Source organism: Ursus maritimus, unplaced genomic scaffold (assembly GCF_017311325.1).
Source record: "Ursus maritimus isolate PB19 unplaced genomic scaffold, ASM1731132v1 scaffold_7, whole genome shotgun sequence".
Classification (NCBI taxonomy): Eukaryota; Metazoa; Chordata; class Mammalia; order Carnivora; family Ursidae; genus Ursus; species Ursus maritimus.
Window position 1 is genome coordinate 17,297,136 of NW_024426885.1, and position 21,948 is coordinate 17,319,083.

Sequence of the window (21,948 nt, forward strand, 5' to 3'; positions counted from 1 at the left end):
CAAAAATACGCATTTTTAAAGAGAAAAAAACGGGTAAACAAGGCCTGTTACCAACAAGAGTATCTTTTTCATCTCCCCCCGGTAAAGGAAGCAACTGCCTTTGTAAGGTCACTTACGACAATGTGTGCCGGCGACGGAGAGCGGGCATCCTTGAGGGCTTGTCTGCTCTGGAGGGTCCCCGCCTGGACATCAAGCAGTGGCCATTTCATTTGGAGATACTGGAGGGAGGAAACAAAACGTGGCAAATGAATTTAGAAAAGAAATGCAAAACCACTATCCCAAGACGTAAGTCCTGGGGTGCCTGATACACAGATGAGAAACTAAAAGGAGTAAGGACATGCAAATAACAACACTGAACAAATTTAAAAGCATGCAAATAACAACAACATCAACAGAAAAATCATACCATACCAACAGGTCCTTCCTTAGCGCTCACATTCAAAGGTACGTTTATAGAACATCAACGCTATTAGCAACTACAGTTTGGTCTCTGCATTCAACAGTCAGGCTGCCTCGGATGACATGATTTCATTAATCCTGCCTCATTCAGAGGGAAACAACAGAGATGCGGGAGAGAAGAGAAGGGAGAGAGCACAGGCCCTCCAAAGGAAGAAAGAAAACAGGAGTCTCAAGTCAGAGGTGTCTAGGAGACCATCAATTCCAGATCTGCTTTCAGTGACTTCATTTCTGAAATGCTATCATCCTTCACTTTAAAGTTGAGTGTATATATACCTGCAACTGTCCTTTAGTAGAATCTACTCGAGTAGATGAGGACGGAACTCCTCATCCAACCCAAAAGCTTTTAAAACAAAAATATTTCTCAGGGCACCTGTGTGGCTTAGTCCATTAAGTGTCCAACTCTTGGTCTCAGCTCAGGTCATGATCTCGGGGTCTTGAGATCAAGCTCCACGTCGGGCTCCACACTCAGTGGGGAGCCTGCTTGGGATTCTCTCCCTCCCCCTGCCCCTCCCCCTGCTCGCTCACGGTCGCTCTCAAATAAATAAATAAATCTTTGAAAAAAAGTACTTCTCAGGAAGAGATGTACAAACGGGGCACGGTGCAATTTATACGCTCATCTCAAAAGGCCCGAGAAATTCTTAAATATGCACAAGTTTACCAGAGAAATTAAGTTAAAGGTATAAGCCAACGACATCTATCTCTACTCTTCTTTGAGGTGGGAAATACATGGCACAAAGGAAAGGAAGTCACATCTGTCACAAGTGATACATCAGCTTTCAGAAGGACTTGAACAATCAACTGACCCAACTCCCCACTGTACAAACAAGGAAAAGTGAGGAAAGTTAGCTCGCCCAGTCACAGAGATGCTTAGCACACATATAAGCAACTCCAAGGCATTTGACTTTCACAGCTGACATCACACCAGTTATACTCAGGAAACCTTCAGACAAGTGAACAAAACTGAAGACACAACACTAAGATTTTAATAAGGACATCGCCAGCCTTTGTATCTCTGAAGGCCAACTGTTTAATGCACCAGTTAATGCTTGGAGGGAATATAAGAGGCCATTTATCTTTTCAGAGAACCCAGAATGAAATAAATGGCTAGTTTTCATATAAATTGTACAGGAAATTTTACTCAATGAATAATAATTAAACTCTTTGTACATAGCTTTCTTGTGAAGGATTAAGGAGATAGGAAGATGTCTGCCCTCAGGGAGCTTATGCCCATGTGAGGGAACCAACTCACACTCAGATTAAGTCTGGATAGAATGTAGTGGAAATGGCAGAGACTAAGGGAATGATGCCTAGGGAATGCCAAGAAGGAAGACAGGATTTCTAAGGAAAGAGACTGGGCAAGGCTGCACAGAGTAGGTCTTATCAAGTCAGAAAGATTTCAACAGAAAAAAAAAAGGACAGCCAAGGGCAGTCCGGAAAGAAGGAAGAGTTGGCTCAGATCCCGTGTGAAACAGAAGGGCAAAAACCGCACAGGAGCTTTCTATAGGCTCCTTAAAGATACAACTGTCCAGCGACTTCAAACCAAACACAGTTACGCCTAAAACTAGAAGACCATGGCCCACGAGCGACCTGCCAAAGCGCACAGCCATTCTCCCAACCTAGATCTGTACAAGATGAGAGCACTTCTACAACCTCAGAGCTGTTACCCGGTAGGCTCTTGTGTGAGGGAACCTGGTTACTAGTTCTGGTGACTCACCACAAGACCTTGCATCAAATCCCTTTGCTTCTATGGACCTCTAGTTTTTCATCAGTCAACTGAAGGGGTTGTCCTATCTGGGATGGGGAGGAGGGGGAGGCTGCCCCAGCACTTAAGGATTCTGGACTCCCAGGCAGTACATACCAGCAGGCACCCCACTCCCTGCCTCAGTCAGCCTCATAATCAAGCCATTTCCAAATATCTTCTTTGGGGGCAGTAGCATCCCAAGTTGAGAGCCACTGTAATAAATGTTTCCATGGTCTCCCTCAGCCAGTAACCCAAGCCAGTGGGCCATGGGAACATATTCCGCCCCACCTCACCCTGACTGCTTCCCATTCTCACCTGCCACATAAATATATGAGCCTCATGGGTCAGAACCACTCAAAAGCATCACTTCCTTGAGGCCAACCAAAATGAACACCTGCCAATACTCATCTCTCCTCTCATAAAATCCTGTGAGGAAAAATGCCAAGCTGAGTGCCACACACCTACACCTCATGCTACCCTCAGTGGGCAGGGTTAGATTAACAGACAGGTTTCCATCTTTGTCCATCTGCAAAATGAATTCGATCGCATCCAAATGCCGGCTCCACAGAATTCGGAAATTTAGGCTTTGTTTAAGGTGACAGACCTGCCCTGAGGACCCCACCAGAGAACTGTCATACCCATAATGCAATATTAACGCAGAGTCTTATAATTCTTATTTTACATAAAAGCTTCATTGTGTGCCATATCCAATCTCCGCAGGCTACCTGCACCACTATTTTTATGAGCCTACATTTCAGCGCTCCAAGCCTACAATACACATAATTTTCAATTATGTTAGGGCAGCCCAGGATCACTGCCTATATAACATTACTGGTTGGAGGAAATGAGACTCGGCCCCACTGCCCAGAGAGAGCTAACCAAATCCAGATGGTGGAGGAAGACAGCCCCAATCCTGCTGGCTTGCAAGGACTCCACGGTGACAGCCTCAACCTCTCCATCCCAGTGCAACTTGATCCCACAGAATGGCTGGGCCCCCGCAAATCTGTGCCCGTCCCATGGAAACTGGCATTCAGGCTGACGAGGTTCCTTCTGGGGAAATAAGTATTATGTCAGGATTTTTTAAAGGAAGTTATTAACCTCCTCCAAAAGTGATGGGTTTCCCAGGTTCCTTCATCTTCTACAATTGGTCCTTATTAATAAGGAAAATAAATAAATAAAGGGAAGAAAAAGGAAATTAGGTACGATTATGGCCTAGAGGAAAATCTTTTCCTTCCTGGAGACACTAAGCAGCGGGAAATTCTATTCTGTTGGGTCCTAAAGGAAGACCCGAAGGAGGAGGCATCTCGGATTTACGAAAGGGCTGGAACGCCACGCTGCATTTTCCCCCTGGTCCAACTTCGGTTTTATATCCTTTTGGGGAAGAAGAAAAAAAAAAGTTCCCACCATCCCACTATAAAAACAACACTGGGCTCTAGCTCCCTTCCTTTCAGGCTGCTCAACGTGGAAATTATGAATTGCCTACAAAAACATTAAACTTTTCCGCAAACTGCAATCAAACGGGGCCGTGGGAATTCCTGCATTGAAAACTGTTGAAATGGAGTCCTGCTCAACTCTCATTTTGCAAAAAAAATAATAATAAATATATAAGGCCATCCTGGCTTAAGTGTTTCATCCTTTGTTTAATACTAATGTTCTGCTCGTGGCCCATTAGGGTTTTTCCCCAAATCATATTTTATGATATGTCTCAGGGAGCTTAAGTTAAGCTTCAGACCTGTGGACAAAGTCTCGAAATATATACAAAACCAACAGTCTGAACAGAATCAAGGCACTTTAAAAGCCTGTTAAATTGTCAGCAAAAAAAAAAAAAAAAAAAAAAAAAAGGTATGCAACTCGAACATCTCTTCCTCCTCCCCCAATTAAAAAAAAAAAAAAAGGACAAGGAAAGGCAAAGGGGAAGGGGTCTTCCAAATCAGAAGACCCCTCCAGGATCCAGGTACAAGTGGGCCTGAGGGAACGTGCTCCCAACAAAGACACCCCCATCTTCGTGGGTCCAGCTTCAGTAGCCAAGAGGACAAGGAGAGGCTGCCCCAAGAACCTGCATCTAGCTGGGGGTTGTTGGGGCCCCGGTACTAAAGTTAATATTCTAAACAAATAGGGCAACTCAGAGGCCAACGATAATGCTGATGACAAAGTTCCCTGGAAACCCCACATCGCTGATAAAATACCAACGCAGCTTGGCAGCACTTCCTGTCAGTGAGTCCATCTCCTGGATGGACAGGCAAGGGGAGTCCATCCCCTTACTTGTTCAGGACAGGGTTGGCAAACTTTTTCCATAAAAGGCCCAGAGTATGTATCTTAAGCTCTGCAACCCATACCGTCTTGGTCCTAACAGCTCGGCCGTGGTAACACAGAAGCAGTCATGGGCGATACATGTACCTACCACGTCACGGCCGTGTTCTAATAAAACTTTATTTATAGATGCTGATCTATAGATTCCATAGGACTGTCCTGAGTCAGGAAATACTCTTCTTCTCTTGGCTTTTTTCAACCGTTTAAAAATAATAAAAACCATTTTTAGCTCACAGGCCATACAAAAAGAGGTGACAGGACAGCTTTGGCCCTGAGCCATAGTTGGCAATCGGTGGCTTACGGAATGAATGTGTAAAGACCTGATTTCGTGTCAGACAGGATACATTCCTTCGCTGGGCCTAAAATCCAGACAGCCGAACGTGATTATTCGGTGGTCCAAAAGCAACGTTTTGAATTGAATTGTCACTAGCAAACTCCAGTTTGGGAGGAAAAGTTTGGAAAAGAATCTGAGCTTTCCAGCCATGACTCCCAGTCACAAGGTCTAACCACTAGACCACAATCTCACCGAAATAACTATTCCCCCTTTCCAAAATGGAAGTTTGAAAATCCCTGAGCAATTCTGACTGGAAAAAGTTCACGTGTTCGAAAGTTCTCACCCACTTCCCAGGAAACACTGGCAATGTGTCACATGTCATCGAATCATCTGGAAAGAGCACCAGGCAGAAACGCTGCAGGTCATGGGCAATGTGCCCCGTGTGCTCTGGGAATCACCTTTCTAGGTTCGGAACCTCCTCTCTCCAGAGCCTTTCCGTGTGTACCACTCTCACACATGGCAAAGTTGGAATGAACCCCGTGTCAACTCTGCCCACCCCCAACAGATGGCATTGGCCATGGACTCCGGCAAGACGGGGAGGTGGGGGCCACCATGGGGTCTGAACAGACTGCTACACAGGGATGAAACTGGCCTCTTCTGGAAAACTAGGCCCCACTAAAAACCTATCACCCAGAAAAGGACTGATTTTAAACACTGTGAAGGCCTTGCTCCCCACCCTTGCCTGGTAGATGGGCATCCTTGACCTAAGTACAAAACAACAACAAAAACAGCCTTTTCAATCCAAGCTTTCTCAGCAGGTGCACTTCTTCCTAGGAAAATCCATTTTTCAAGAATTCAAAGTCATGGGAAACCATCCTCATGACAGACCAGAGCTGCGGAGTCTTCCTAACTCCCAAGCCCCAGCTCGTAAGGGTTGTGTTTCTCATAAAACAGAAAGTCCCTATTTTGTCCAAATACCCAAACCGAGAGACCACGAGCCATGGTCTCTCACGTCCAAACCCATGAGTCCCTCCTCCTCTGCGAGGTGACCATTTAGGCAAGCTGTGTGGCTGCATCGTAGGCCATGCTGATCTGCCACAAATGTGCGAGCCAGAAGGGGGAAAGCATGACATGACAGTAATGTTCACACCACTCCACTTTACAAAAGAAAAGTCCACCAGAAGCCACTCGTCCTAAGAGGAAAATGGAAAAACCTCATGAGTGAGACAACAGGAAGCCCAAGTATATTGCCCACGGCACGCACGCCTTTCTTCAGGGGCTCACGCTGAGAGATACGTCCTCAAGTCGCAGCCACACACACCGGTCTGTTAAAGAACACGCTTGGCTCTCTCTTTTCAGAACCTACCTCTTTTCTCAGAACTGGAAGATGGAAAATCCAGCCCATCTTCTATAAATAAGTAATTCTGCCCTGGGGGTCAAGGAAACCCAATATATCCAGAGTGGTTAAATTATAAGAAGCTGTGATTAATATTCTGTCCTACCCTCTGAATCAAACAGGTACCAACAGGTTTCCCAAAGCTAGCATGGATCGCATATACCTAACAGTGAAATGATACCAGAAGTCATCAGAATCCTGCAGGATCCTCACAGCCACCATTACAAAATCAGTCTGAGCAATTTTCCCGCAGATCCAGGAGGTACAGAGATTAGGTTGCTTTGTTCTAGGTTAAAACATAGCCCAGGAATTGCTTCTTTTTTTTTTTTTTTTAAGATTTTATTTATTTATTCGAAAGAGAGAGAACACGAGCAGGGCAGAGGGAGAGAGAGAAGTAGACTCTCCACTGAGCAGGGAGCCTGCTGAGGGACTCAGTCCCAGGACCCTGGGATCGTGACCTGAGCCAAAAGCAGATGCTTAACCCAATGAGCCACCCAGGCGCCCCCCAGGAATTGCTTCTTTTGAAAAATCCACATAAGAGCCTAAGATAGAGGCTCCAGTTAAAGAGGCATTATTTGCCCGTAAAGTGTGACTGTACAGAAAAAGAAAATCAGGAACATGTGATTGTGGCCAGTTGGGGTATAGCATAAGTGAGTCTGTACTATTGTTACCAAAGGAAGGAAAACTGAAGACCTCGAAGGCTGGGTACATTCTGAACTTGGAGAAGGAAAAGGCCACAGAAGAAAATGAAATAAGAATCTAGGATTGATTTTATTTTTCCTTTTTTTTGTTTTTAATGACACCAAACACAGTGGGGGAACTTAGGAATGTTTCCCTTAAAGTCACTATCTGTTTCTCAGCATAAAAGGAATATGGGGGAAAGGCAGGGAATCCGGTCATCGTGTAAAACAACAATTCAATAGCTCTGCCTTCTATCTCTAGGAGTTGGTTGCTACAGCATTTTTAAATGAAATTCTTGCAGCTACCTTTTTCTTCCTCATCGTAACAATCCAAAGGGTCATAACAGTATCGTTTCACATTTAGGGAGTACTTTAGAGTTCAAAACCACATTCGCTATAATCCTATAAAATAAATGAGCAGGAAGTTGCAACTAAAGTCCGTACAACCCAGACCCAGCTTGCCTGAGGTCCCTGGGTCAGTGGGCCTTCTCGTGCGCACACCCCCAGACCACCGCTGTGTTTGCACGCCAGGAGCTCACAGGCAACACCGCAGAGTGGAGCAGCCCCAAAGGAATAGACCAGCCTCTCCAGCGCCTACAGGCTCTCTTCTCCCCCACCTCCCCAGGTTGCTGGGCAAACATTAAATTATTTTCTTCCAAAGCGACTAGAAAATTATTTCTACGAGAGCTACTGAGGCCACTGGTACTAAGGGGGTCACCGAGGAAAACAAGCAAATAACAAACCAAAAAATCCAATAACCAAAACTTTTTCTCTCACCAGCTATTCAATACCCCTGTTCCTGAGATATTTTTGCATTTCCTAGGTCAGTGGTTTTGCCGGGAGGCTATGGTTTGGCAGTTCAGGGAAGCACAGCTGGATAGAATTTCACCAGGCCCTTCCTCTCAAACCCAGCTGGGCCCCCCTGGGGCTGGGAGCTGGGCCTTCTTTCCACCCTCCTGAAAAAGTCACTCTGAAAATCATGGCTGTGTGTTCCTGGGGTAGCACAAGAGGGAGAAAGCGTCCAGAAACCCACTCTCCAGGCCCACTTCTGCCACTATCTGGACAATCACTTTGCTTCGTCACTGGGCCACCTCTTCCTCACTCTGGGCCCAAGTCCGTAAGCGATGAATCACTAAATTCTCCTCCTGAAAACAGTACTATACTGCATGTTCGCTAACTAGAATTTAAATAAAAATTGGGGGGAAAAAAATTAAAAAGACTACAACACGCCACTAGAGATCCTAGAATTTCAGCTGCACGCCAGGACTGGAGAGGACTTTGGGAGTAAGTAAGCACACTTTGTGTACGATAGGACTGTGTCCTTCCCGGCCCACGTAATGGTGAGGCGGGCTCCCGTGCGTCGTTCAGCTGATGAGTTCGGACATGTGTTGCATCTGGCCTGCAGCGCTTACTTACCAGTGTGGTTTTCCTCTGCCGTGATGACGCAGAGCACGTGAGAAGGTGACTTCTCCACCAGCCTTTGACCCAGATGGAGAGAACAGAGCAGAGCCTCAAGAGTACCAGTGATAGATACGCGTTCCGGGCAGTAAGTAAGAGTTTCATATAATCCACTGCGATTTAGGAGATGTTTGTTGCTACAGCATAACCTAGCCTCCCCTCACCTATATACCCACTTGCTTGCCTGCTTGGAAGAGACATATAACAGAGGTAATCCACGGTCTATTTTCTATGACTAAAAGAAAAAAAAATCGAACAGGCATCCTGAAATTCATTACAAGAAAGAAAGGAAGGAAGGGAGAGAGGGAGGGAGGAAGGAAGAAAGAAAGAAAAGAAAGAAAAGGAAGGAAGGAAGGAAGGAAGGAAGGAAGGAAGGAAGGAAGGAAGGAAGGAAGGGAAATTAGCTCGCAAGTTCCATTCTCTTCTAACACAGAGATTCCTGCAGCATTTACAAAGCGCACGCTCTGTGTCCAGTGTGGACTAGAAATTGAGGCCTAGAGCAGTCACCTAAGAACCAGTCAATGGGACAATAAGCTAGTCAATGGTACAGGGACTAACACAAGAAGTAGAAATATTATAAAGAAAGATTTACTTCATGATGGTAACATGGTCCTACAGTTCCTACATCTTGCTGGTCTATTTAGCAAGACTTTCCTCCTGACCCACTCTGGACTTGCTAAATCCAACTATCTGGGAGGGGGCCCAAGGGTCTGTAATTTTTTCCCCCAACTTGTCATGTGACCCTGATGATCAGTAATTAGCACAAACTATCAGTTCCAGGGCAGTATCAATAATAAGCACGTTGTCTATTTGAAGGTTCCACCTTACTTTCTCAAAAGTTCTTTTAAACTTCTACATTGATTGTCACTCCATCTTTTTTAGGTGGTCAAAGCAGATAACCTCCAAACCCATTTTAAAAGTGAAGAAAAGCAGGGGCGCCTGGGTGCCACCTTCGGTTAAGCATCCCACTCTTGGTTTCGGCTCTGGTAGTGATCTCAGGGTTGTGGGATCGTGCCCCAAGTTGGGCTCCACGCTCAGTGCGGAGTCTGCTTGGGATTCTCTCTCTCCCTCTCCCTCTGCCTCTGTCCCTCCCACTCACTCTCGCTCTCCCTCTAAAATAAAGAAATAGGTCTTTAGGAAATAAATAAAAGTGAAGAAAAGCAGAGAGAAATGAAGTGAATGTAGAGTTCTAGTATTTTCAGGCCAGGACTCTTAAAATCTCTTAGAGACAGAGTAGAATGAACAATGGGAAGGCGGGCAAAGTAGACACACGGGGACAAAGCAGACGGTGTCTGCCTCAGAGACAGTGTCGCTCCGGCATGACCCAGAGCCGCCCAGGACTAGCCATGGCAGACTCTTCCAGCAGCCTCAAGATCCAGGTCCCCACAGAGAGCCGTGTGGATCCCAAGCCAACGACAGCCCTGCCAAAAGCCCCCAAGTCCCTGAGCCACAGGTCAGAGGACACAAAGCCACTGGAAGAACATGAGAGCAGAAGCCCTCGCCCTCCTGCCCTGCTCAAACAGGTGGCCCGTCGTCACCCCCTCAGACACAGTAGTGCAAACTCCTTCCCCACGGCCCGCTGCGGTAGCTGACAGGTAACGAATGCCCACATGCCACTGGAGGAACCTCATGTTAAGAGACAGACCGAAGACGACCTACTTTGGTCACATTTTTTTTTTTATCAATGCTTCTTATCAAAAAGCCAAGTACAGTCCAGTTGATTGGAATGCGTTAGTTACCAGTGCTTGTCTACGTGCGTGCCCAAGCGGACACGGGCACCTACAGACCAGGAAAATAAGCTGGAAGATAGGGATTGGCAAGTGGATGTCACTGGGAGCTCAGCAAATATGCGGTCTATTGGGATAAGAGCACATCAAGTCTCGGCTGATGAACGGATAAGTAAATGGTGGTCTTATCCATACAACGGAATATTATTTGGCAATAAAAACAAGTGAATACCGACACATGCTACAACAAGGATGACCTTGGAAACATAATGCTAACTTAAAGAAGGCAGACCAAAAAGGTCACATATTGTAGGATTCCCCTTATATGAAATACCCAGAATCGGTAAATCCATAGAGACGGAGATTAAATTAGTGGTCGCCAGGGACTAGGCGGAAGGAGAGACGGGTAGTGATTACTAGTGGGTACAGAGTTTCTTTTGGGGGTGACGAAACTGTTCTGGAAATAGACAGTGGTGACATTTGCACACGCTGTGAATATACTAAAACGCGCCGAATTGTATACTTTGAACGGGTAAATTTAATGGTATGTGAATTACATCTTGATTTTTAAAGCGGATTACAAAAAAATGCACCAAGTCACTTGATGGTTATCAGGCTCATTTCAAAGACAAAGGGGTGGGGAGAGCACAGGGTCACGTAGGCACAGACTCCACCCACCGTGCCATAATGCCTAAAGAATGAACCGAAAAAACAGGTGAGCAAACCTACTCTTTTAAAGAAAAATATGACCCTCCAAAGCTTCTTGGGAAACAAGCAACTTCCAAATGTGACTGGCTGGTGCGGGATCTTGGGAAGGGACCATTCCAATGGCAGGGGAAGGCCAAGACTCACGAAAGCTGGAAAGAACACAGCACGCCCCAGATGAAATGTGCCGAGGAGACACAGCAGACAGCAACCGAAGTGATTGATAACTGTTTCAAGGCAAACCAGAGAAAGGGGAGCACTTAGGTCCACAGAAACCTGAACCCTGAAGAGTCCATTCCCCACCACCCTGTGTCTTCAGGCAGGCCACGAAAGCTTTGCGACTCAGTTTCCCTAGCTCCAAAATGGGCATGGAATCACTTTCCCAGAGCCTCCCTAAGGCCTTCACCATTTTTTCCAACCCCAGAGGATATGCTGTGTAAATGGACAGGACAGTTAAGAGTTGCTAGTTCTCCCTCCAGCTGCGCAGGGGAGTTAAAAGACAGAAGTCACAGGTCTACCGACATTTAGGGATGACCTTTGAGGATACAAAGCCAGAGAGTAACAGGGTCCTGGTGACCTGGAAGAGTTCTTTAAAATCCATGAATCAGCATGACTGCAGCAGATACTAAAATCAGGAACTCTAAAAGAGCCCTTTCTTTCTCCACAGCCAGCGGCTCTCAAGACTCGGGATTTCTCTGAATCGGTTCTCCTCCGAGTCCGTCCTGTTTCTTTCCCCCCTATTCCACAACAACAAAAGACAACACAAGTCTTGGCAGTCAACAAGCAACCAATTAATGTGCTTTCAGTCCGCCGACTTGGGAACAAAAATGCAGGACAGACCTCGGCTCCTGTCCTCCAACTCCAACTGAAACATGGGAACCGCGCGCTGCAGTTTCCTTTTATTTTTGTTTCCCCTTGTCACATTTGAAAGAGGTCGGTGGCTCCAGCAAGGTCTCCCTGTCCAAATTTTTATTGTCCGAGGCTGGCTGTGACAAGCATGTGGAGATGCTTCGTAATGCTACCCTCGGGAAGCCAAAAGGTCAGCAGCGCCTCGGTTCGTTTTGCTTGGGGAGGAAAAAACCCCCGAGCCAGGGTGAAGATTTAGTGAGGCTGACCTTCTGGAGGCCCCCGACCCCCCTGCACACCAGTCTTGCTGCCTCAGCCAGAAGCGGCCTGCCACTCAAGTATCATCTTGCTGTAACAAATTACTCCTAACCCAGGATTACGGCTCTTTCCAAATCCCTCCTAGAGAGCAAGGAAATAAACATTCTCTCCCAGGACTCTGCCCTGGTTGTTTCCCCTGTTGGTAATCCTTGTCTGTATTTGCTTCTCCTACAAGCCTTCGTCTGGGAGGTCTGCTAGACCATTCCGGCCCACTTTCCTTTCAGACATAAGCTGAATGTCTCAATTGTCCATTAGGCACAGTAAAAGAAGAAGGCGGGCTTTCTGTCCCAAGGAGCCTCACACAATAGTTCTCTTTGCCCACACACTTCTCGTCTGCCTGCAGACCCGACTGGCCTAATCCTAGTCACTCACGGAACTCCACACCCCAAATTCCTTCCTAACGCCCCGCAGGGACGAGTGCGGATGGGCCATCGGGAGGCCGCGTTGCTCTAACTCGAGGCCAGGGCAGAGAAGCAGCCCCCACCCCACCCCGGCACTGGCCACCCCTCCCTCCCCCCAGGGACAGCATGCCACCTAGGGGTGAGCTGACTGGGCAGAAAGATCTAGAAAGAAGAGGCAAGCTAGGAGACTGCCGACAAGAGAGACTGCCTCTGACCCCATCCTGTGGTTTCCTTTAATAAACTACCAGGAGATATTTTGAGCACAATAACCTCACTTGGGGAAGGAAACACAGTTCTGTCCACTTCCAACGTCTCCTCCGAAACACCGGGATATTCCAGACCCTTCGGACAAGAGAGGGCCACTCTGTGTTTTTAATTGTACACATACAGTGACCAGCACATGCCAAGAAGCAAAGGGCAGAACAATGGCTGTTAGGATCAACGTGGGTGATTTGAGGTGACAGGGATCTTAGGGTTGTTTTATGCGAGACTTTTCTCCCTGCAGAGTGGTTGACAGCACTCTTGCTGACACATTCCGGGCTGGGAGAGAAACTTTCTGAAATAACCCAAAGGCATGGAGAAGACAGAAATACCATCAAAAATCCAGACAACAAATCAAATTCCTATTTCAAAAAAGGGGGGGGGATAGCAGTTAAAGAAACAGAATTAGACAAAACTACTCATTCTGAAGGGGGCACCACCTTCATCTCCCACGTGCAGGCCCACCTCCCTTCTCTCGACAGGGCCACCGTGCCTCTGCAAACAAACTTGTTCTCTGCTTTTGTGGTTTTAGTCTTTCAAGAACCTGGCTTGGGAAGGAACAGTAACGACCTGAAGCTAACCACTTAGCTCATTACTATGTCATCTGGACAGGAAAATCAATTCCAACAGCATCAAGTTTGGTGATCCCTCCCCCGAAGGTCTGCACTATTAATAGCAAGAAAGTTTCCCAGGCTTTGGTTTATTTGTAATCCCAACCAGCCCTGACCACGGAACCTGGACGTCTGCACTTCTAGAGCTCCCAGGGACCCAGGAGATGGAATTTCAGGTCTCAAGTCTTTTGGCAGCAGCAGAAAGATGCAGAAGGTAGGCAGATCTTCAAGGAGGCAGAAAGATTCAGCTCAAAGAGTCCCAGGGAAGGGCTAGGTAGTCAAGGGGAAAAACTACATTAAGGTCTCTCTACCCATCTAACCGGCTCCTGCGCACAGTCTTCCAGGCTGAGCTACCCTACGGACAAAGGTCACCATGTTATCGCCCCATTGTGGAGCTGGCTGACAGAAGGTTCTAGAAGAAGGTTAGTTAAAAATAAACTTAAAACCTCACTAATTCAGACCAAGGTGGTGCCCCAGGATGGTTAAGAGGCATAGGAGCAGGAGCTGGAGTGCCTAGGTTCAAACCCAGGATATGCGGCTTCATGCTTCTGGGGCCTTGGACAAATGGCTTCACCTCTCTAGGCAACCAGCCCTTGCCTGCAAAGTGAGGATAATAACATAGGGACAACAGTGGGACCTCCTTCTCGATATACGCACAGGAGTGATTAGTAGCGTATGCACTACAAACGAGGCCTGGCTTGACGTGTGCGACAGAAGACTGATGGGGTTCATGCTGATGGGGTTCATGGTCGAGGAGGGAGCCATCTCCCTGCTGGATGTACAAAGGGAGAAAAGAGAAGTGTGGGATTCCTGTAAGCAAATGCACTAAGTTAACAGATGGCCCAAGTTCGGCGCCCAACGAACAGACCCGCTGACACAACCCGCCGTTACTATCCACACATAAATGGGAAAGTAAGAAATTATTCATTCAGCTATTTAAAATATATCCCTCCACCCTCCCTTTATGTATCCTGGCAAAGAGAATTCAAGTCCGGGTGTCTGAAGTTTCCCAGACAGCTGAATGAAGGAAGCCAACCGCATCAAGTCCCACTCAGGCTCTGCCCAGGGACAGGTGAACACACAGTCCTCCCCACCAAAGGGTCTTCCAGAATTCAGCCCCCTTCGCTCTGCAGATGCATGGCCACAAAGCAAATCACACGCTGCCACCATCAGAGAGGGAAAATGCTAATTCAGCAAACCGTCTTGAATGACAGTTCACGCTACGCCTTTTATGTCCCCATGCCCAGGAAATACCCAGGAGCCATGCTCTGGCCTCCACAAGGGCCCCCTGCTCCTTTCCCTCGGGACGACTGAGCCCCGCTGAGTTAATTCTATCGACTACTGTGAGGACCCCAAGCAGCAAGTAGGAGTTTGTGGGGGCTGCGTGCATTCAGACCAAGTTTCCCGATCACATCTCGAGGCAACTCAGACCCAGGTTCGAACCCCAGCTCCAGAACTCCATTCATTCATCAAAATATTTATTGAGTGCCTCCTATGTGCCGAAGTGCTGACAGCCAAAGGAACTGGGTTCATTAAGAGAGAATATCAGAGCTGACCATTTTAAAAGCAGGGTGAGCTTAGGCAAATGACATCACCTCTCTGAGCACTGGTTTCCTTCTCTGTAAAATGGGAATATACATAAACATCTACCTCTCGGAGCTCTTCAGGGATCAAATGCTTGGCATGGTGCCTGGCATATGGCAAGTGCTGAGTAAATGCTAGCTATTATGTTATTAGCTGGCTATTATATTGCTATTAATATAATCAGTATCATCAGAATAAAATTCCTTGAGATACTGCATGATTCTAAATCATCCAAAAAAGAATATCCCAGGTATGTGTATTACCCATTGCTTAAAGAGAAATAAACACTTACCCTGAAGTAAAGCAAACTGACCAAAAACATTCCTAGTGAACCAGGCTCGCCTCTCCCCACCCCTCCCTTCAATTCACTCACTTCCACTCTTCTGGGATTTTCCTATAACTACAGTTGCCCCTCCCCCCCCATACGTCTGGTCTCCCCTCAGGTATACCAAGGCTCAGCCTCAGGCCTGCTGTTCTAAGTCACTGCATCCCTCTCCCCTCTGACTGGCCCACAAACTTAAAGATCTTTCTTAAAGGTCTGCAACCTCAGCAGAATTCTGATTCTTGCCCTGCATACTCTGCAAAAAGCAGACACACAAGGCACAAGCTGGTACACAAATCAGGGGGTGGCAAGGCATTAGGGTGAACACAGCAGCAGCTGCTTAAAGGCTACCAAAAACCACACGGAATCATCATCCCAAAGAGGTTTTACACGTGCACCAAAGAAAAACGTAGAAGACAAAAAAAAAAAAAAAAAAACTCAAAAAAACACTGCCACTTCTCTCCCAGGCTATGTCACGATTTCCTTTTTTCTTTAAGATTTAAAACCTCGCCTGTTAAAAACACCGCCTAAAGAAGGGGTAAGACAGTTGGGAAAAGGAAATTCATAGAACTCCCTGGTGTCCCTGGCTTACCACCGTCAGGCAGCAAAACAACGGTCAGCCACTTGGCACCCTGTTTGGGGACCATCTCCACCTGCTGGTTCAATCCCACATCAGCGTGGATTCCTGCACTGACCACGTACTCGGGAGAATGAGCAAAGCAAAAGTGCAGGCTGCAAACGAGATATGGAAATGCCCAGAACAAACACACGTGGAGAGGTAAGTTTTAACTATGGTTTCAAGAGTGGGAAGTCAAACCAGTTCTGGGGTTTGAATCCCAGACCACCACCTACTTCCTCAGAGGCCTTGGCCAGGTTACTTCACCACCCTGACCTTCAGTTTCTTCTTCTATGAAACAGAAGCTAACAGCAGCTCTTCGAATCAGAGTTGTTGCCAAATCCTGACTACAGATAGCGGCGTGGAACAGCACCTAGCATACGGTAAGCCACTCAACAAATGGCAGCCCTTGGGACCACTGTTGGGGTCATTACGAAGCTCCTATCCGTCCCACTGGTGATCTGGGCTATAGTATCACAAATGCTTTTCTCATTGTCCTCCAACACGACAGTCTGTCATCATAAACTGATATTCCAGGAGGCGGAAGGGAAAAGGGGGAAACTGTGTGGTTGGAAAGTTAAAAAGAAAACAGTAAGTAGTAGAAACCACGTCACAGGTGAGATCTTACTACAGGAAATGCCCTCTGCTATGTCCTTTACCCATTTTTCAGACGACATCTCAGGAAACTGAGCTGGGAGAGCTTAGGCAAGCAGCCCAAGGTCACGCGATTTGGAAGTGAAGGTTATGAGGGCAGGAAACACGCTTGTCTCCCCTGTGCCCCTGTGCCAAGCGTGAATGGTCTCTTTAAGCCTCATTTAACATTCGACAAATATTTATTGATGCCGGCTCTTTGCTGGGCACTATGCTGGGTACTAGACAGAAGAGAAAGATCACAGAGCCCAAGAGTCAGGTGACCTGGGTGAAAATTCCCAGCTCTCGCCCCACTCGCTGGGTGACAGTGGGCAGAGACTTCTGCTCCCTGACCTCCAGCTATTGTAAAATAATTTCCCTCCACCCCACCTCATAGGGTGGATGCACAAATTCCACTAAACAATATCTAACTACTTGGCAGCTTCCCGCAGAGCCTCAGGAGTCATTCAAAATTGATTTCCTTCCCTCTGTCCCCCCATCCCCCTCCCATCTCCCAAAACTAGCCCTAGTTCATAGATCTATAAAATGAAGATAATAGTAAGGTATCTGAAAAGCACTTCGACTATAAAATATAATGGGAAATATAAAACCACATGTTATTATTATACGAATGCACCCCGCCCCTATATCTAGTGGCCCCATTGCCACTAGGAACAAGGTATTTGCACAGTCTCAGCAAAGCACACCCCCATCAGGTAGAAGCAACTGAGTCCTCCAGCCCTAGAGGGGCGGGAGGAGGAAGGGGTGGGGTAAGGGGTGCTCAGCTGTGCAGGATGCTTGCACTTCCAGGCAGGACAGAGAAGCACACAGCTCTAGGTAGAGGCTGGATCCACATCGGGGAAAGCGGCGAGGGTCGGGGAGGCAGTGAGGCATGCCCCCATGATGACACCCACCAACTTCTCCGCGGGCTCCCCATCAGCATGGCGGCCCCTGCCATCTGGCTTCCAAGCCCCGTATCAATCAAAGAAGTGTTCCCAGGCCCCTGGAATAGGCCAGGCACGTTCTGGGTGACAGTGACCCTCGGGTGAGGGGTAAGGCAACATCGCTGCCCTCGCTGACCTCATTATCCTCAGGCCCAGAAGATTCATTAGTTAAAACAACACAATACACATACTAACTTCTAAAAAGCTTATCCTCGGGCCACAGTACTTCCCAACATTTTAAGAGGCATCCCTCCACTCACCACCTATTATTCTTGATTTTAAAGAAGGGCAAAGGTAACGTTCCAGCCCACCACTAGCTCCAAAGTCACAACAAAGAAACCACCGGAGTGGCTCAGGGCTGTCAAATCTTTAACATAATGAGAATGTGCCTCCCTCCGTGTGTCCACTGTTAATCCGTCAGACAAATAAGGCAGTCGTTTGCTTTTTGTTCAGGGGCAGGTGTCAAGCCTGGCTGAAATCCACAAGAAAAAATGTTGGCTGCCCATGTGACCGCAATGCACACCTGAAAAGTCAATATATCCAAACTACTCGTCTGTTTACCACTTTAAAAAGGAGAAAAATTAGCCACCTTTTTAGCAATGCTTTCCTCTAGGTAGTGGAATTACAGACAATTCTTTCCTATTGCTTTATACTTTCTAATACATTATTTTAATCTTAAAGTATAAAATTTTTTTTTTTTTTTTTTTTTTTTTTTTTTGAGAGAGAGAAAGCAGGGCGGGAGGGGCAGAGGGAAAGGGAGAGAATCTTAAGTAGGCTCCATGGCCAGGGCAGAGCCCAACGCAGGGCTTGAGCTCATGATCCTGAGATCACGCTCTGAGCCGAAACCAAGAGTCAGACGCTTAATCGACTGTGCCACCCACATGCCCCTTAAAGTTTTTAAAGAAAATATATTTTTCCGCAAACTATCTGTATAACTATATCTAAAACTATGCATAACTATGTATAATTCTGTATAACATGAAAAGGGTTACCATGCTTGGTGACATTTAAATTTGGTTATGGAAGCTCAATTAGGTTTGCTTGGGTGGAGTACTGCATTCGCTTCCCCAAAGGGACACAGAGGCCTCTAAAACCCCTCGTGAGCTTTTCTAACAAACCAGAGACATGGTTTCCTCCTGTCCCTCGTGAGGACTTCTTCCAAGGTGATTCGGTAGCAGAGAGGAGCCCATTCGGGTTTGCTGGGATTTCAAGTGTTCTATCCCACTGGCCCCAGAAACCTATTCTCACTCCTGTGTCCCATCTGGCCGCCGTTCAGATTTCCACCATCACACCCACAATAACTGTCCTCCACTTCCTGGTTCTCACAGCTGCCTCCCAAGGTCATGTCCTGCTCACCTCTAGCTCCAGCTCCGAGCCCTGCAGCTGGCAAGGACTAGGTGGACGGGAAGTTACACTAAAAGAAAACAGACGCCTGGCTGTCCACCCCAGCAAGGTACTAAGGAACGACTCAGGTCGAAGCGTGCAGGGGTGGCCGAGTCTCTGGCCAGCAGCCTTCCACCCATCCCCACTTGAACGAACATGTCAAGGGTCTGAGAGGACACTTCACTGCCCATTCCAGCATTCTCCAAGCCTAAAGGACAAAAAGAACAACAGGGCAACACATCCCAGAGAGGGCCCTTTCACCTCCTCTCGTATCTTTACTGAGCACCTGCTACGTGCCAGGCTCTGATCCAACACTCCCATAGCTAGTGTAATCTTCACCACCACTGATGATATAAATGCACTTGTTTCCTCAACAGTGAGGGGAGATGGACTCTAGTGGAAGGAATTAAATTTTTCAATGTCTCTTAGTGACCAGTAAGTTCATCCATCACCCAAGCACTGGGCCCCCTCCAAAACCATGCAATGATGACCCAAATGTCATCTTACTCAGCTCTCTCCAGTTCTCTTAAATACACTCAATTTCTTGGTTTTGCAAAGAAGATGCATTTTAAAGAACAAAGATCTACAGGGACCCTCTCTGGAACTCGGTCTTCTCATCTGCAAAATGAATATAAACATAACTCCATTTGCAAAGCCACAGTAAAAAATAAAGAAACCAGTTAATAGGCCCAGCACGGGACTCAATAAAAAGATGTTTGTTCTGTCCTCTTTCTGAGAAAGAAGGTAACTAGGACAGAAATGACTACGTTTTCAGTTGATTCTGTAAGGTGCAGGCCCTCCAAGCAGGAGGGCATTGGGTAGAAGGGAGAGAGTCCACAGTGACCACAGAAGGTGTCCCCAGGTGGCCAGCCTTCCCACATCCAAAAGAGCCCTCTGCCCCCCCCTCCTCAGGCTCCAGCCAAGGGGAGCAAAGTTCCCCCGAGAATTTCCATTTAAAGGTATCTCAGTCACAATAGTCCAGCCTGCAAAGGAGACTGTGTGCATGGCTGAAAAGTACGCCCAAGGAAAAATGAGGAACATAGGACACTTCGCTCCTGCTCCATCGGTGGGTAATTTCTCTGCTTCCTCATGGGTAAAATGGGATAATGCCTGCTTCCACCCACCGCACAGGATCCTTCATCAGAGCAGTCACGCCTGGCTCATGGAGGAAATCATTCAGAAAAGTCTCAGGCCCTGCCCCAGATAGTACTACTCTGTGGGACTCAAATCCCTCGTGGTTTAGGAAAGGCTTATAAACTAAATCCAGGGTTCCTATAAGAAATTGTTCAGGTACAGCAGACAAACGTCAATTTTTGGCTTCATCACGAACTGGGATTTGAGTATGACTGGCTGTTCCATGTTAACAGAAGATCAGGAGTGGAAGGTAATACGTGGGGAGGGGAGGAGAGGGGAGAAGTTGCTGGTACAAGAATCCGCAGCTCTGCTAGCCAGGGGCTCTTTGCAGACTGGAGGAAAGCTTCCAGAAGTGGTCAGTCCTCCGGGTTTCTGAGCCTCAGGGCAAAGAGACACCGCTGAGTTGACAGACCACCAGAACAGCAGAGGCTGCCGGGGGGTTCACGCTGGTGCTCCCGTGTCCGAGGATGACAGGGGGGGGGTGGCAGTGGTACGTATCAAGGGTATAACCACTTCTGATTAACTGAGGTGGGGGGGAACAAATCATTCCGCTGATAAGTAGAAGATAAACCAAATCTTCCATTTCTAAAGGGATTGACCTAGTGCTTTTTTCCTTTCCTCCCACTCTCCAGACCTCTTTCCCCCACAGCAAATAAAGTAAGCCCCTGGCAGCTGATGAATTCAATTCCCATCTAAGAAAACCAGGGTGAAGAAAGCAGAAAGCGCCAGAGAGCTCCCCCTTGGGGCTCCTTGCATTGCTCAGAGCTCTGGGGTATCTGCCTTGGCATGCCAAAATCGTATAAAGAAATGAAATATTGACACACATACACTTGAGGCCTACATGAATCATACTGGAACATTCCACCACAGCAAAAGATAATTCTCAATCCCTACCCGCTTGACGCTAGTACATTTGGGTCCCCAGGAAGCAGATTCCTTAGCACTGATATCATTAAATCAAGAGAAATTTCAATTGAAAACACAATAACAGAGCATCGGCAAGCAGGACCAAAAGTAACCCCCCCACACCTCCCCGGCCAGCTCATGCCAGACCTCACAGGAACAGCCGCCCCCATCATGCCAAGAGTAAGAGACCTCTGCTCTGGGACCAGAGTGTGCTATGTTTCACGTCACCTGTCCACCGTCTGGGGCAGACAATCCCCACATGCTCTTCAGTTTTCTTTTGTTTTGTTTTGTTTCAATATACATACAGAAAGCCAGTCGGGCAGAAAAAGACCAGCAGAGGAATTGGTCTGGCACAAGGCAAGGGGTGCTGCCCATTCTGGTTCAGACTAATAAGAAATAATAATACTTCGTACTTCTCTGGGGCCTTTCATCTGAGAATTTCAAAGTGCTCTGCAAACATTAACTAATTATTCCTCCAGAATCCTGCAGAGATGGCAGAGGGAAGGAACAGACACAGCCCTGGACTCCCAAGCCTTTCAGGATTTCTACCGTTCAAGGATTCCAAACTCTCCCAGGGACAATGCCCCATCCCCGCCCCAAGACGGCAGAGGGGAGGCAGAGGGGAGGCGGGGGTGAGGTAAGGGGCAGAAGCCAGCCTGCAGCCTTCTCTCTGGCTCTAATCCCGACTCTGTGGCTTCCTCAAAGTGATGCGGAAGTTAGTAGCCACAGCCAGTCTTTGATAATAACTAGGGGTGACCATAGAATGCATCACCCAAACCAGGGCACTTGTAAAGATAAAAGAAAGTGCTATTAATAACTGGCATAAAGTGGAAAGGTCCAGGCCAAACAAGAGACTCTGACCCTCACGTGGAATCTACCCATTTCAGGATGAAAGGTTAGCACAGGGCTCCCTGAATTCATGCGCTGACATAATCAACAGGGAAAGCTCCAAGTGCTAAGCATGCACTTCCGTTCTAGAAGCATCAGTGGGCCTTGAAAGAAGCCTTACAAAACTACCACCAGACGGTCTTAATCTGGTTCCAGCAGAGTGATATTCAAAGTAGAGAACTACCAGCAGATGGCCCTCCCACGGGACCCACTAGGGTCTTGAAGCCCCCTCCTATGCCCTTTACAGTTACTGGGTCATGAAGATTTGGGAAGGTTAGGCAGAGCATGGGCATATTGCAGGATTTTAACCACCAGTCTTTCAGCTAAATGCTAACACAGACACTAACACCCTGT

General features: G+C 47.3%; 1 protein-coding gene across 13 annotated transcripts in view; it reads right to left on the reverse strand.

Moving 5' to 3' along the window:
* TCF7L2 (transcription factor 7 like 2) overlaps positions 1-21,948 on the reverse strand; it is a 194,323-nt gene that overhangs the window by 119,232 nt on the left and 53,143 nt on the right. For 4 of the 13 annotated variants that reach the window (XM_040624637.1, XM_040624642.1, XM_040624641.1 and 1 more), the window contains exons 1-2: positions 8,277-9,329; positions 117-218 (exon numbers count right to left, since the gene is read on the reverse strand). In XM_040624637.1, the coding sequence (XP_040480571.1) occupies positions 117-218; positions 8,277-8,423 (249 nt within the window). In that variant the 5' untranslated portion in view covers positions 8,424-9,329. Of the gene's footprint in view, positions 1-116; positions 219-8,276; positions 9,332-21,948 lie in introns of those variants that run through there. The other 9 variants (XM_040624650.1, XM_040624649.1, XM_040624652.1 and 6 more) reach the window with 6 other exon arrangements.